General features: G+C 43.2%; 1 protein-coding gene across 1 annotated transcript in view; it reads left to right on the top strand.

Moving 5' to 3' along the window:
* The window catches only part of LOC146856301 (resistin-like), a 36,742-nt gene extending 22,485 nt beyond the window's left edge, over positions 1-14,257 (top strand). The window contains exons 3-4 of the mRNA XM_085651232.1: positions 8,064-8,141; positions 13,262-14,257. Coding sequence (XP_085507358.1) covers positions 8,064-8,141; positions 13,262-13,401 — 218 coding nt within the window. The 3' untranslated portion in view covers positions 13,402-14,257. The remainder of the gene's footprint in view (positions 1-8,063; positions 8,142-13,261) is intronic.
* The last annotated feature ends 222 nt before the right edge of the window (positions 14,258-14,479 follow it).

Raw genomic sequence — 14,479 nt, 5'->3', positions numbered from 1 at the left:
AACCAAGGGGAGCTTTGAGTCTGTCTGTGAGGGAATGCAGGGCTGAGTGTTCACACTGGACGGTAGTCCATAAAATTTCTTGATATGACTCGAGTGCAACCACCCTTTACGTCCCTCGATCTTCACGGCTGTCCTTGTTGTTAGTAGAACGAGTTTTGGCGATTTCCACCTAGGCTCCAGTTGGGTCTTCCGGTCGAAATTCCGTACCAGAACCAGGTCGCCTGGAACCACGTCATGGGGCTTCACCTCAGTGTTATCGGGAAAAGCTGCAGCTACCTGTGAACGACAAGATTGTAGTGCAGACATCAAGGAAGCCAGGTAATCTGTCAGCATATTACAGTCAACATCAGTGATTTTGCGAGGTATAGGCGTCCCCCACATATTTGGTGGTCTACCGAAGATCACCTCGTACGGGGATAGCCCTGTTCGAGAATGTGCTACCATTCTCATGTAAAAGAGCGCAACTGGTAAGGCTACTATCCAATCGACACCTTTTTCTCTACATATTTTGGACAATCTAATTTTCAGAGTTTGATTATGGCGTTCCACGAGACCTGCTGCCTCGGGATGTCGGACACAGTGGAATTTCCATTGGTAGCCTAACAAAAGGGAAACGTGTTTCATTAGTTCGGATGAGAATGGCTGGCCGTTATCTGAGTAGACAACACGTGGTAAACCGTACCGTGGGAAGAATTCTCGAACTAACTGTTTGGCAGTAGTCGGGGCAGTGTAATCTGAAACCGGGTAGGCTTCTGTCCAACGGGAAAGAGCACAGACAACTACGAGAACATATTTGAATCCTCGACATCGTTCCATCTGGATATAATCCATCTGGAGGACTTCAAAAGCATGATCGGGAGATTGAAATCCACCCTGCTCTACGGGGATGCATTTACCTGGATTAAACTGACAACATATCATACAGGTACGAACTTTTTGTTTAGCTGCTGCTCGCAAGTGTTTGTTGAACCAAATGTGTTGAATACTGTCTAGCATAGCTTTTTCTCCTAGGTGCGCTGGACTATGTATTGTGTTAATGATGACTTGAACCATGGAGTCGGGAAGAAACCATATAGATTTTTCCTTCGTCATCCATCCTTGATCCGTTTGGATCCCTCCTAATTCAGTCCATTTCTTTATTTCTTCTGGTGTAGCATGTGTCTGTATGTCAATTACATCAAGGGCGGGATCCTTAACTGTCATGCAATGTGTTGGTGTCGGAACTATTGTCTTTGTCGTGTCAGTTGTGTGAGTCTGATTCTGAGCAGTCTGTTTAGCTGTTCTGTCAGCTAAGTCGTTACCTTGAGAAATGATATCGGTAACTTTTGTATGGGCTTTGCATTTCATAATCGATATTGCAGTAGGTAGATGAATCGCGTCTAATAGGGCTTGAATGAGGGGTCCGTGTTGGATGTGGGCACCGTGAGAAGTTAAATAACCTCTCTCTCGCCACAGTACGCCGAAGTCATGGACGACTCCGAATGCATAACGTGAATCTGTGTATATGTTGACTTTCTTATTTTTGGCTTGAATACAGGCGCGTGTGAATTTAAAACTTCGTCCATTTAAACTGAATCCGAACAGATATTGACTTTCCGGATCTATTGGGACGCTAAAGAAAGCATTCTTGAGATCAATTACGGTGAAGAACGTTGCTTCTGAATCAATAGCAGTTAGTAATGAAGAGATATCTGGGACCACAGGGTATTGTGGTACAATACATTTATTTAATTCGCGCAGATCAATAACTAATCGATATACTGGTGGTGCTTTTGGATCCGTTCTTTTAAGAATCGGAATTATCGGGGAATTGCATACATTGGAGTCGGTTTCGACAACCACTCCTTGTGCAATGAGCTCGTCAATGATTTGCAGCAAAGCCACAACAGCATCTGGTGGTAACTTGTATTGTCGCATTCGTGGTAGTACTACTCCTGTTTTTAGTGTGACACGATATGGTGTAATGTTCATGCAACCAACATCAGTGGGGCCTTGTGCCCATAAATGTGTAGGTAAACTCTGCAGCCGGTGATCCATGTCTCTGGACACGTAGTGACCTTTGAAGTCACGTAAAAATAGTCGTACTCCTTCCGGAGAACAACATATTATGGCTCCTAGAGCTTTCAATGTTTTTATACCTAACAGGTTTTCTGGACATGATTTAGTAAGCAATAAATCTGTAGTACGTTTCAATGGACCAACCGTAAGTGGAAGAGGTTGTGTTACGTCATTAATTATAGGTTTTCCTGAGAATCCAAGGGAAATATTCTGTGAGCCTGAGAGGGGTGCCCCTGGAACTTCACTGCGTCGTATAGTTGTTCTGCTTGCCCCTGTATCAAGTAAAAACTTTCTGTCTTCCCCTAATAGTTCACTATGTACATAAGGTCCCTCTTGATCTACAGGAACCTCAATAAGGGGTAAGCCAACTTCCCTCTCTAGGCTATTTCATGTGTATCGCTGATAATCGGGATAATCTGCTTGTGCATACTGATACATCTGTTGTGTAGTTGCTTGTGTTGCAGCAATAGGCTGCGCTTGTGGTGGTGCTACGGTCTGTTGTGGAGCTGCCTGTTGCGGAGCTAGTTGTTGCGGAGCTGACCTAGGTTGTGCATGCTGAGGGATTTGTTGTTGATTCTGATCCTGTCTAGGTGGACGTGGTCTTTCCTGGGTTCTACCTGTGGCAATATTATGTTTCAGGACTGGACAATCGTGTATATAATGACCTTGTTGTTTACAATAGTTGCATGTCCCTTTCGTTGGACCTGCGGAATCACCCTTTTGATGACCATCGGCTGGAACTGACTGAGCAACAAGCATTTTCATTTTCGTATCTTTCATACGTCTTTGTTCATGTTCTTGTTCTTCTCTAATTCTATTGTGGTGATATTGTAACATCTGTAACATCTGTGACGGGGTGTTACCTTGCCATGTACTCTCAAATTTCAATACTCTATTCTTAACTTGCGGCAGAGAATTTTCAACTAATTTTGTCACAAACAGATGTGGATATGACTCGCTACTTGCTTTTATGCCACTATTAATACCAAAACATTTTTCGAATCGGGAATAGAAATCACTGGTGTCTTCATCTTGCTTTTGTTTACAGGCTGAGATTGCACCCCAGTCCTCCTTTTTCGTAGTTAATAAACGTGGCAGTACCTGCACTAATAATCCTGGTAGTGCTGTAGTCTTTTCCCCAAGCCCTGCTCCTGCAGCTCGGGCCCTTTCTTCGTTTTCTAATGCTGTCCAATCTATCTTTTGGTCTCCCACCTCCCATTCCTTTTCTTTGAGTTTCTCGTAAACACCGGCAGGCATTAACACTTTCAGTATTTTCATAATGTCGGGGTAGGTATACTCTCCCATGAGTAACATGTCTTTTATCTCACGGTGGAAACCTGCTGGATCTTTGTCATGGCTGGGTACTACTTTCTTCATTTCTAATAATTCAATTTTAGTTATAGGCGTGTACACAAACACGCGTGTAAAGTTATTACCTTCACCTCTGATTGGGTGTACTTCGCGTAACGGATTCTGTCTATCTATGTGATACATTTTTCTTCCCATAATGGGAACTGGAACGTGTTCTGGGCACACGAAAGTTATATACTGGTTTCGAAATTCTAGAATTTCATTAATTAAATCAGTACCTGACCCTCTCCATTTATTCGTGAGTAGTTCTGTCAATATGTCAGGTAAGGGTCCAGGATCGGAGTGTTGGCTTTTATATAATATAAGGAGGTGTTGAATCATGTATATACCAGCTAAACGCTGTTCGTATGGGGCAAGATTCAGAAACGTGTGTGCTAGTGCATCATCATTGTATTTGCTGGGACTGTCAGCCCATTGTACTGCTGACCTGGCTAATTCTTGTTCGTCCATGGAATCGAGCATATGGTACCCCCTTCGATCTCGGAGTAATTTATCAGCAGCTTGGAATAGGTGTTCAGGGGATCTTGTATTTAACATAGGGGTTTGAAAATGTCTGCTACATTCTGGACGTATCGGACGTATCGGATCATTAAAGCCTCTAGCATTATTATGGGGTCTTCCTCTACCTACGTAAGCTATCGTTTCTAATTGTTCTGATTCTTGCTCCTCCTCTTCCTCTGATTCAATTCTGTCTGCTTCTCGTCTTTCTTTATGTATTCGTTCTACTTCCTTGCGGATCTTTCGATACATGGCGAGTATACACGCCTGTTTATCATGTTTCTCGTCTGATATGTTCTGACCCCATTTGGCAAGTTTTTGCATGGTATCATGATCTGCCCCAGGCCTGTCTTGGTTCCTAATCACGCAATTTATGAAAAAACGTAGTAGTTGTCTTTGGACATCCACTTTCTGGTATTCCATAGCTTCGTTAATACTCTCTGGACCTCGCCCTGTTTGGACAAAGTGATATATATTGTCTAGGTGTTCAACCATTCCTGGTATCGTCATCAAATACAATGTAGCTCGTCGTATACGTAGTGATGATATGAGCAATCTGTCCTGTTTACCTGGCACTGGATCGTATCTACAATCCACAAGCTGTTCTTTAAACATGTCGGATGTTGCTAGTTGGGGTGTACGTTGGAGTGCTAAATCTCTAAGGGTCTGTTTATTTCGCGGCGGTGTGGCAAACATGTCTGTCGTACCTCCTGTAGCACCATCTGAGGTGCTGGGCAAGAAAGGATTCGTTGGACGTAAGATAGAAATTGTAGATGCGGGAAAAACAGTAGAAACGGACGGACCTGTTGGAACTTGTGTAGGAGTTTGTTGTTGCGGGGATACAGACGGATGCTCTTGATGTTGAACACCATCGGCAAGCGGTGTGTGTGGTATGGTATTAGCATACTCGGGAGCTACGTCATCTAAATAGGAGGAAAGGAAAACGTCCTTTGCTGTTTTAGGATGTGTTTTAGGATGCGCTTTTATCGGGAGCAATGGAGGAGTCAAGTCTTTTGGTATTTCCGGGGTAGCCTTAGGTAACCCTTCGGCCAGAAGAGGATACATACCATTCATAAGAGTGTTTCTTTGTCTATCTACTTGTTCTGATTTTACTCGGGTACCTTCCTCAATTAATAGATTTTCTCGGGTTTTATTTGAATTCTCCCTACCTTTCTCTTCCTGTCTGAGCGCTTTTTCTGTACGTCTATATGATTCTTTACGCCATAATTCAATGGCATCTTTCTGTGACTGTCTGGCTTTCTTTTTCCATAATTCTTCTTCTACTCTCATGATGCAATCTGCATCCCAGGTCCCCGCTGCGGGCCATCTCTGACTCTCTGGCAAATCCTTGGTGTAGTCCACCCATAAATCAAGAAATAATACAGCATCTAGGCCATGCTTATGATACATAAAGTACCCTGGAGTGTCCCTAGGTGGGATGGGAACAGCTTCTTCGAGTACCCCTTTTCTAGTTTTGATCTGTCTTAATTTCGAAAAGAGCGGCATTTTTAGACCTTATTACTAGAACACACTTTATACAATAAACACAATAATGAACAATCATTCACACCACAATATGTAGAACGTATTAAAACATTTAACATTTAACAGTTTAACGAACGATGCTAACTAATAGAAAACTAGTTACTGACATAATACTGACACTAGATAATACTTATTTATATGCAAGACATACTAGATATACTGCTAAACAGTACAGATACACTGCTGAAACAGTGCAGACCGGATTTGTGTACCCAAACCCGTCTTGACCGGCACAGACTATGTGCACGTTAAATGCCTCCCCGGCAATGGTACTCACCGGGTAGCTCGGAACGGAAGGCCTCGGAACTGAACTGAAACTGGACCGGACTGGACTCGACTTGACTGGACTCGGAACTTCGGAACCTGGTGGGCCTCTGTATACCTCGGATCTTGCTCTCTCAGCTAGGCTCTGGTCGGGATACTTCGCACTTCTCACCGCCTCGTCTGGGTGTTGATCGCAGCCTCAGTCGCCCCCGCTTGGCCGGAGGGAGATACAGGAAATCCTGCAGGTACGCGTTTTTGTCCGTTCAGCTGTGGCAGGAGACCGGGCCTGCAACGCACCTCCGGCGCGTGAGATGAGAAAGTGTCCCTGTTCGGGCGCCAATTTATGTGGTAAATATTTCATTACCGGTACTATTTTTTATGCGGTAAAGTCTAGTAAGAATAACTCAGTAAATATAAGAGGCAGAATCCGTGGTATTAGAGGTTCTAAAAGGCTTTATTCCTCTACAAAGGAAATACAATTCGAATTGCAGGCTTCAAATTCCATCACCACGAAAGTTCAGGAAGGAAGGCAATACATTATTGACAGGTAATGGTATTTATATGGAAAGCATTACATTAAGACAGATGCAAGAGGCGTAACAGCTGATAATACAGATAAAATATGCATACGTAACTAAAAAGGCGGACATATAGGCGTAACTTAGTAAACGTCATTATACATGATGTCACAAGTGGGTGGATCCATAAGAGAATCCTGCAATGTCAGCAGAAATATTTGGCAGAGATGCGCGCGCAGCCGCATGACGTGTGATTGACGTGCAACTAGAGGGTGAAGGGGACTTGACATTTAGCTCTACATGTGGAGACAGAAGTCTGGGGGGTCATGTCAACCTAATCCCAAATCATATCTAATATCTTATGTTTAAAGAACTGTATTATCCAAAAGAAAAGGTCTCTCGGACGGAATCTATTCTATACTGACTGTTAGTGCGTGTACAAGCGTCTAAGTGTCTACATGAGATGCGAGGGAGCCGGAATCTTCCATGGTAACAGGGGCTATGAATTACTTGCATGAGGACAGCGAGGCCTGGCCCTTTGCACGGTAGCTGGAGGAATGTTTACCTAAACTACTAGACAGGAATGCATCGGATGAGGAGCGGAGCAGATAATCTTGAAGGTGAAATACAGTTTTTGGCAGGCAACAAGCTGGATCAGGCACCGTTAGCCGCGCAGGGAGTAGGACAAAGTTCATGGATACAGATGTGGGCTCGGACTGGAGCTTCCAGAGGCAGAAAGCAGGAAAGGCTTGATGGCAGAATTCAGGGCCTACTCGCCTGAATCTGTAAAATGTGGAAAGTGAACCACATAAAGTCGGTGGCCTTTCATACTTAGGAATGGAATATCTGACCCATTCATGGCGGATCTGAAAGAGGACATGTTGACGGTGGACGCACATGTATTTGCGTCTTCATAACTGGAACTGGAGGGAACATACATGTACTTATAGCATGCACATGGAGCCGTTGGGGTCTACGATAGGGGACATAACTGATCACAAAATTCATATTTCCTCACAGCAAATGGTACCAGCACCTCACCCATCCACTCTCACTGCAATCACCCCTCAGCATAACTTCTCTCATACACCCACCCTCAATAGCCGTACCTATTTACCCTCACTGCACTTATCAATCCATGTTCACTGAACTCACCTATATTCCATCATTGGATACACCCTACACCATCACTCCACTCAAACCATACACCATCACAGGTCTTTCACTCCATAAGCTCAACCATCCAGTATATTTGCACTCAACATTATACCTTATTACAAGCAGCCCTCCATTGTCACACCACCTCTCCTTGCTCACATTCACCCCTCATCATCACTTCACCATCCTTCCCTAGTCACACTTATCCTCGCTTACTGCATTCACTCCTAACATTTGCTGCATATACTCCTGCACACCCACCTCTTTGACCTCCACCTATTCAAATGTCCATCTTGTTCACACTCCCTAGTACTACACTCTTTCCCGCCGTCCGTTACACACGCTACACTGCCTCCTGCACTCTGCCTACCATTAAATCACACTTAACACACACTTCTTTCTCCCTGTGCACTTCCTACCTTCACTTTGAACCTCCGTCCTAAACACACACACTGTCCCTGTGGTCTCTACATTATACAATGCTACATCACGCTCTCCTGCACTATCCCCACAGCCCCTCGCTTCCATGCAATACACACTGTTGCTGCCCTCATCCTGCACTCTTGCCACACTCTCACATCTGTACTATACTGTGCAGTGCTAAATTTGAGCATTTTGTGTCTCAGACCCTTTTCATGTTTTAAATTTCAGCTCCTGCCATTTTGAATGACGCCAAAACTGACTGCATTGAAATCGGTGCCAGCGGCGCTCTGGCGACCTGTCCTTCAGGTGAGAAGTTACACTTGGCATCGGACGAAGTTGCTTGCTCACACGTTGGGTTGTGCCCAGGTGACCCTACATGTCAGTTGGTATATCGTATATTCATTAAAGAAAATGGGGTAGACCCTGTGTCCCTCAGAACCTTGTTCGCTGATGAATAATGGCATTCACTGCAGCAGTAAAGATTCCTACCGGATGGTGGAAATTTCTATAAATCTTTAATGCATCACTGATCCGTAATTCAATGGCTGACCGCTTAAAGGCTTCCATACAATTCACTTTGCTTGCAATTGATGAAAGCATCTATAGCTGTTTGCCGCTGTCCTAGCTCTTACTCATACATGGGAAGGTTGACTGAATGTGAAATTGGCTGTCTACACTCCTGTTTTCAATCCTGAGGAAGACTAACCCTGGGCGGAGCTTGCAAAAGTGGTACTCTGCAGAATTTTACGGAGTTACTGGAAAACTGTGAAATTCTGTGGAGTTCCGTGGCCTGGCGGAGTTACTCATTGCCCCCCGTCCCCTGCACCCTCCCTGCTAAACCCCTGGCCCCACCCTCCCAATAAATCCCCAGCCCCCCACACCCCCTCCCACGTAGTAAGGCTGGCTGGCTGGGAGACTTACCTTCCTCCCAAATTGGTGTCCTGCTCCTGCTGCTGGCTCCACTTGACTTCCGCTGCTCCGGAACTGCAGTGCGCATGGCGTACTGCGTGAAGTCATGCCTGACCCGATGAAATCCCATGATAGGGCCAGGCTTGCCTTCACGCAGTACGCCATGCACACTGCAGTTCTTCCTATTAATTGAACCGGAACAGCGGAAGCCAAGTGGAGCCAGCAGCAGGAGCGGGACGCCGATTTGGGAGGAAGGTAAGTCTCCCTGCAGCACCTGTAAACTTCGCTCCACTGCGATTGTGGAGTTTTGGAAAACTGCACACTCTAAACGGAGTGCGGAGGTCTAAAACTCTGCAAACTTCGCTGGCGGAGCGGAGTTAACAGCCCAGCCTTAAGTAAGACTCGCTGTGACGCTTGTCCATTTGCGCATACTCGTAGGTCGAAACGTCTATGTTTCTGGTTTAGCTCATGTCCATCGTCTCCTCACCCCAAAATCTAGAAAAAGAAATTCCTAAGGCTGTGGTTAAAACATGTGAGATTATCTAATAGGACAGACCTGCATTTATATTCTTTTTATGTACACATGTTTGTAATTTGTGCGTCTTGTATATTTATTTGTAGCACCACCTTTTCACCGTATGTCACTTGACTCACGAAAGTCACATTATCTATGTTGTCTATTCTTTAATTCATATATGTGACAACCATCTACAAAAGTAGAAAACATTTCATATGATCAAATGAATCGACCTCTTCTGTGTGTTTCGCTTGATGTCTAAAAATATTTATTAGACCGCGTTCCAACGTGTATGAAACAATTATACTGCATCAATTATTGACCATTGTTTACTAAGCAATTGGTTTATCCTCTGGGTATATTCATGGCCTGCCATCCTGGCACATCGTCCAGGATCATATACATTTCTTGTAGAATATTGGAGTATTTATTTGCCTTTTAAAACACCGAATTATTTTATACTTATTGGGTCTAGGTGTGTGCCCTTAGAAGAAGCTAGAAAAACATTCTGGAATACAGCAGAGGAAACCTGTGAAGTAGGCTAGCAGAAATTCTAGCAGAAGATATGAGCAGAAGAGGCTAGCATGGAAGACTACCAGAAATGCTTAGCAGAAGAGGCTATCAGAGCATTTTAGCACACTAGGTTTCCCAGCATAGGCTAGCGGAGGAGCCGTGCAAAAGAGGCTAGCAGAGAAATCTAGCAGAGAAGGATAGCAGAGGTCTCTAGAGAGGAAGGAAAGCTAGCAGAGGAGTCAAGCACCGAAGACTAAGGAGCCTAACAGAAGAGGGTAATAAAGGAGGCAATAACAAAATACTATTGAGTGTAACACAAGAGGCTAGCAGGGGCAGCTACCAGCATAGGCTAACTGGGGAGGCTAGCAGAGATGGAAAGCAGAGGAGGCTAGAAGAGGGTGCTAACAGAGAAGAAGACTAGCAGACAAAGTATCAGAGAACTAAGAGAGGACTGAGAGAGGCACCTAGCAGAAGAGGCTGGCCCAGGACAAAAGCATTGGAGACTAGGAGAAGAAAGTTGAGATTTCTAGTAGAAGAGGCTCACAGAGGAGACCAGTAGTAGAGTTTGGCTGAGGAGGCTCCCAGGGAGACTAAGAAGAAGAATTTATTAGCTGAGGACGCTAATAGAGGGTACTATCAAGGATGGCAAAACATAGGTGATTAGCCCCCAATACAAGTAGCCATTATCAGTTTACCTAACTACAATTAGCACCATTCGTCATCACTTCTGGGCCTTTCACTTGGGGTGGCATTTACTTCTTGAGACTCAGTCCTTCATGTATGGGGGTTTTGGAGCAGTCTGGTAGAAGCCAGAAGTCCATCTCACTTGTTCTTTGATTATATATGAAAAGAGTTGAGAGCTTCACCTCTCTCCATACGTCTTAGCTTCATTTGAATTCTTGGTGGTCTGTGTGAAGTGAACTCATGAGTGAGTGGCCAAGAACCCATGACTAACCTCTGCTCCACTAGAGGAAGTGAGACTGGGGTCCCTTTGTTTGTGCATTGTGGGAAATGTTTAAATCTCTCTGGCAGATCACCAGCCATCAAGTCATAGAGGTGAATGGCTGAGTATTCATGTGTCATTCACACGGCCAACCTTTGGTAACAGAGGATTCGCATTGTCTTACCACACCCCTGTCTCCATCCAGCTGCAAACTTGATGGACTTTGTATTCCGGTGTCAATACTATGAGACCATTTTGATCTGTGGGTGAAAGACTCTGTTCCAATTCCTACCACCAAGTACTGTAGATTTCAAGTTGATGTGTTTGGTATCCAGTTTAAATTCTGAGAGTTCATCAAGGCCTGAGACAACAGGTTCTGTGTTCCTACTTGTGTAGGTTGTGTACTGAAGAAACACGAGGTTGAGGTATTGCCAGTTTAAGTGACTTTATTTAGCTAGAAGATCCCATCCATCGCGCAGTCAGAAGCTTCCTAGAGTAACTGACTCTCCTTCAAACAATCACATTCTCTCACCTCAGCACTCCACTCCAGATGACATAGCAGAGTTCCGTGCTCAGGCTGACACAGGTTTACAAGCTGACCACCTAGTTACCACACAGCTCTTATTTGACCTTGGTGGTGATTGACTTTCAGGATCATTCTGAATTGTTCAGTAAATGTCAAGTTGTGAGTTACTTTTTGTGTTCTCTACTTACCATATAAGGTTCAATGCTAATTGTGCTCTGGCCACCAACTTTTCCCCACACAAATGTCTCAAGGAGTAACCTGGAGGAAGTTGCACAGGGAAGACATGTAGTAAAGTAGGAAACATATGCACTTTTACTGATTGGTGAGAAAGAATCAGCAGGCTATTCCTCCATTCTGACATGTAATAGTCTAAACCAACCAATTAAAACTGTGCAGCATAAAACCCAATATGCAGTAACAGTATTTCGCTCAGCCAACTGGTGGTTCTTCTGCCCATTTCTGAATGAAGGGCTGGCATCCCTTTGCTAAGTCTGTGAACCCAGCAAGACCTATATTAGTTGATCTTTCCCAATCCTTCAGGCTAAGAAGCCTTAAAGTTGGAAAGGCAAATATTCCTGTGCAAACTCCACAAATCCATGCATTCCTAGAGACTACAGGGTCTTAATCCCCATGTTATTCCATCAACCCCTTCATGCTTGTAAGCAATGGACTTGCCATATCTTTATTAATCCCTGGAGCACACCTACCACTGAGGGTAATAACAACTATATAAATGTGACAGTCCCCTGAGTCCATCTAGCCAGAAGTGAAAGGATCCATACAACTGTGGCAGTTCCTTGACCCGTCCTGTTCCATGAGGGACAGACACTGTATCTGTTGTTAAGCATGTGTCATTGTACATTGAACTAAGCTTCCGGTTACAAGAAGATATATTTATATAAGTGGAAAAACACCACAAGATACATGCGTATCTGAGACAGTGTAAAAAGTGCTGCTTCGATGTACGATTAGGTGCCTATATAGAGGGCTTTACCTGCTACTAAAATTGTACTGAGCGTCATGTGTATGTTTACGTTTGTATATGTTAATTTCAGTTAAAAAAGAAAATAATAAAAAAAATGGAATACTTCACCACAAGATAAATGTGCACATCAGACCACGTGAAAATTGCTGCTTCTCTGTACATTTGGGTATTTGTATGGAGGGGTTTATTCCAGCCACTAAAGCTTTACCAAGTGTCAAATGTATATGTATGTATAAGTTAGTTTCAGGTTTGTTACAAAAAATACTCCCTCACCTTTGTCCCAACCCATCCCATCCCACCTCCCTCTGTCTCAAACCCAAACCTTTCTGGCTATTTTGAACTCCCAAACATCTTTCTCAAATGTACCCCTCTTTTTTAGCCAATTCACCAAACTAACATGCACACACGAGCCACTACTTACAAAAACAACGTACTTCTTCCCCTCTTCAAATCGATTCCTATCATTCTATCCTTAATCTAAACTGTACTAAACACTTAAGGAATCAAAAGAACACAACGAACACAGCTAATCCACACAAAAAAGCACTTATTATCAATCTATTGACTATTAAACTCTAATCCAGGGCTCCAGAGTAGCGTGTTACTAACCACAAAGCACTTCAATGCCTCGTCTGGGGTAGTAAGCACTATATAAATACAATTTACGATTACAATTTCCAAGACAAAGAAGTTCTGGAACTGAAAGGTTCTACATACCTTGACTCCTATAATCTGAGAGGTGAAATGTTTTGTTTCATTGTGTTATCCTCTGAGCACAGACAGACGTAATAGTGTCAGGATCTCCCATAAGCCCATCCACTGTGAGATGCAGGCTATATATGAACGGTCCTTTGAGTCTGTCCAATAATACTAGTGAAATGTTCTATCTCTCTGTTTCTATCCAGCCATAGGTATGTACTTTTTCATTGAACCACCCTTAAGTCATTCAGCTGTCTGCCCTTACTTTGCAGCATTTGAATAATAACCACATTGATATTGCCTTATCTAATCGCATTGTCTCTTCTCACTGCAGGTTACACTCCTTATGCATGTTCCTGTGGGATGGCCTGTGGTTCCTGGGACATTAGAGACAAACAGACCTGTCACTGCCAGTGCGCTAAAATTGACTGGACAAATGCTCACTGCTGCAAGATTGTTATTGTTGCAAACTAATCCAAACCATCGCTAACTTTCTCAGTCTAGGATGCCTACACTTTATCACCCCAATACTGTTAGCTGAGTAGAATGCATAAATATAATCCAACAGCAGTAATTTGTGTTATGTTTTTAACTACTGAGGAAAGGAATTGTGCTAATTTTCATTCCAAAGTATATTTGTATCTCATGCTCTTCATTCCAAATACTCCATCCTTGGTAAATTGTTTGAGTACATGAAAAAGTTGTGTTCCTGCCATTTTACTATCCTGGTTCAGATTAAACGCATGGACTTTAGAAATAAATCTCACCCCCTGAATAATCTGCCTTCATTTGGCAATTGAGAATTTATCCACAAATGTTGACCTCAAGTATCAGGCACTAAAAAGGAAAAGCTTTCCCTTCTACCTTAGATAGTCTCAATGGCTGTCACAAAATGTTATTTAAGCCTCACCCTACTTATGCAGGCTCAATGCCTGTCAATGATGGGTTGTTGGCAAAATTGCACACAGAAATACGTTACTAAATGTTTAAATACAAATTCGTTTTTTGTGGGATTTCCCATTCCATAATTCTATTCATTTGAATAAAGGCAATCACTTTGATTATCAATGAATTACTGTGATTTTAGGATAGAATGTGTGCTTGTCATTGTATGTGGGGTGGAATGTCCATTATCAAGGTGGTGCCATTTAGTGCTTCTGAACTTTTGTTACTCTTCGGTTCTCAGTCTGATGTTCTGTTACAAACTATGGTTTTTCATTGTATTTTGTGTTCGCTTTTTGGTTATTTTATCACTTACTACTGTATTTTCTTTTGCTGCTTTTACCTCTGGTCATTTTGTGAAAATCTCAATAAAATGTACTTGAACAAACTATGGTTCTACCTAGACCTTTAGTTGAAGAACTCTCTCAGTACACATCCATTTTGCCCCATTGTAGATTTTTGTTTTCAACAGTGGCAACAAACTCCAGAACCACATGTGACTAAGGATGCCCCAGGCCGAACAAGGTTGTTATTTACATGCCTGTGTGCTAGAATTTAAATAAATATTCTTTCTTTGATAACTTTATTTCGGTCAGAGACCATAAAAGCA

This window comes from Triturus cristatus, chromosome 4_1 (genome assembly GCF_964204655.1).
Source record: "Triturus cristatus chromosome 4_1, aTriCri1.1, whole genome shotgun sequence".
Taxonomy (NCBI): Eukaryota; Metazoa; Chordata; class Amphibia; order Caudata; family Salamandridae; genus Triturus; species Triturus cristatus.
The sequence above is the reverse complement of the archived record's forward strand: the minus strand, read 5'-3'. Positions and strand labels throughout refer to the sequence as shown.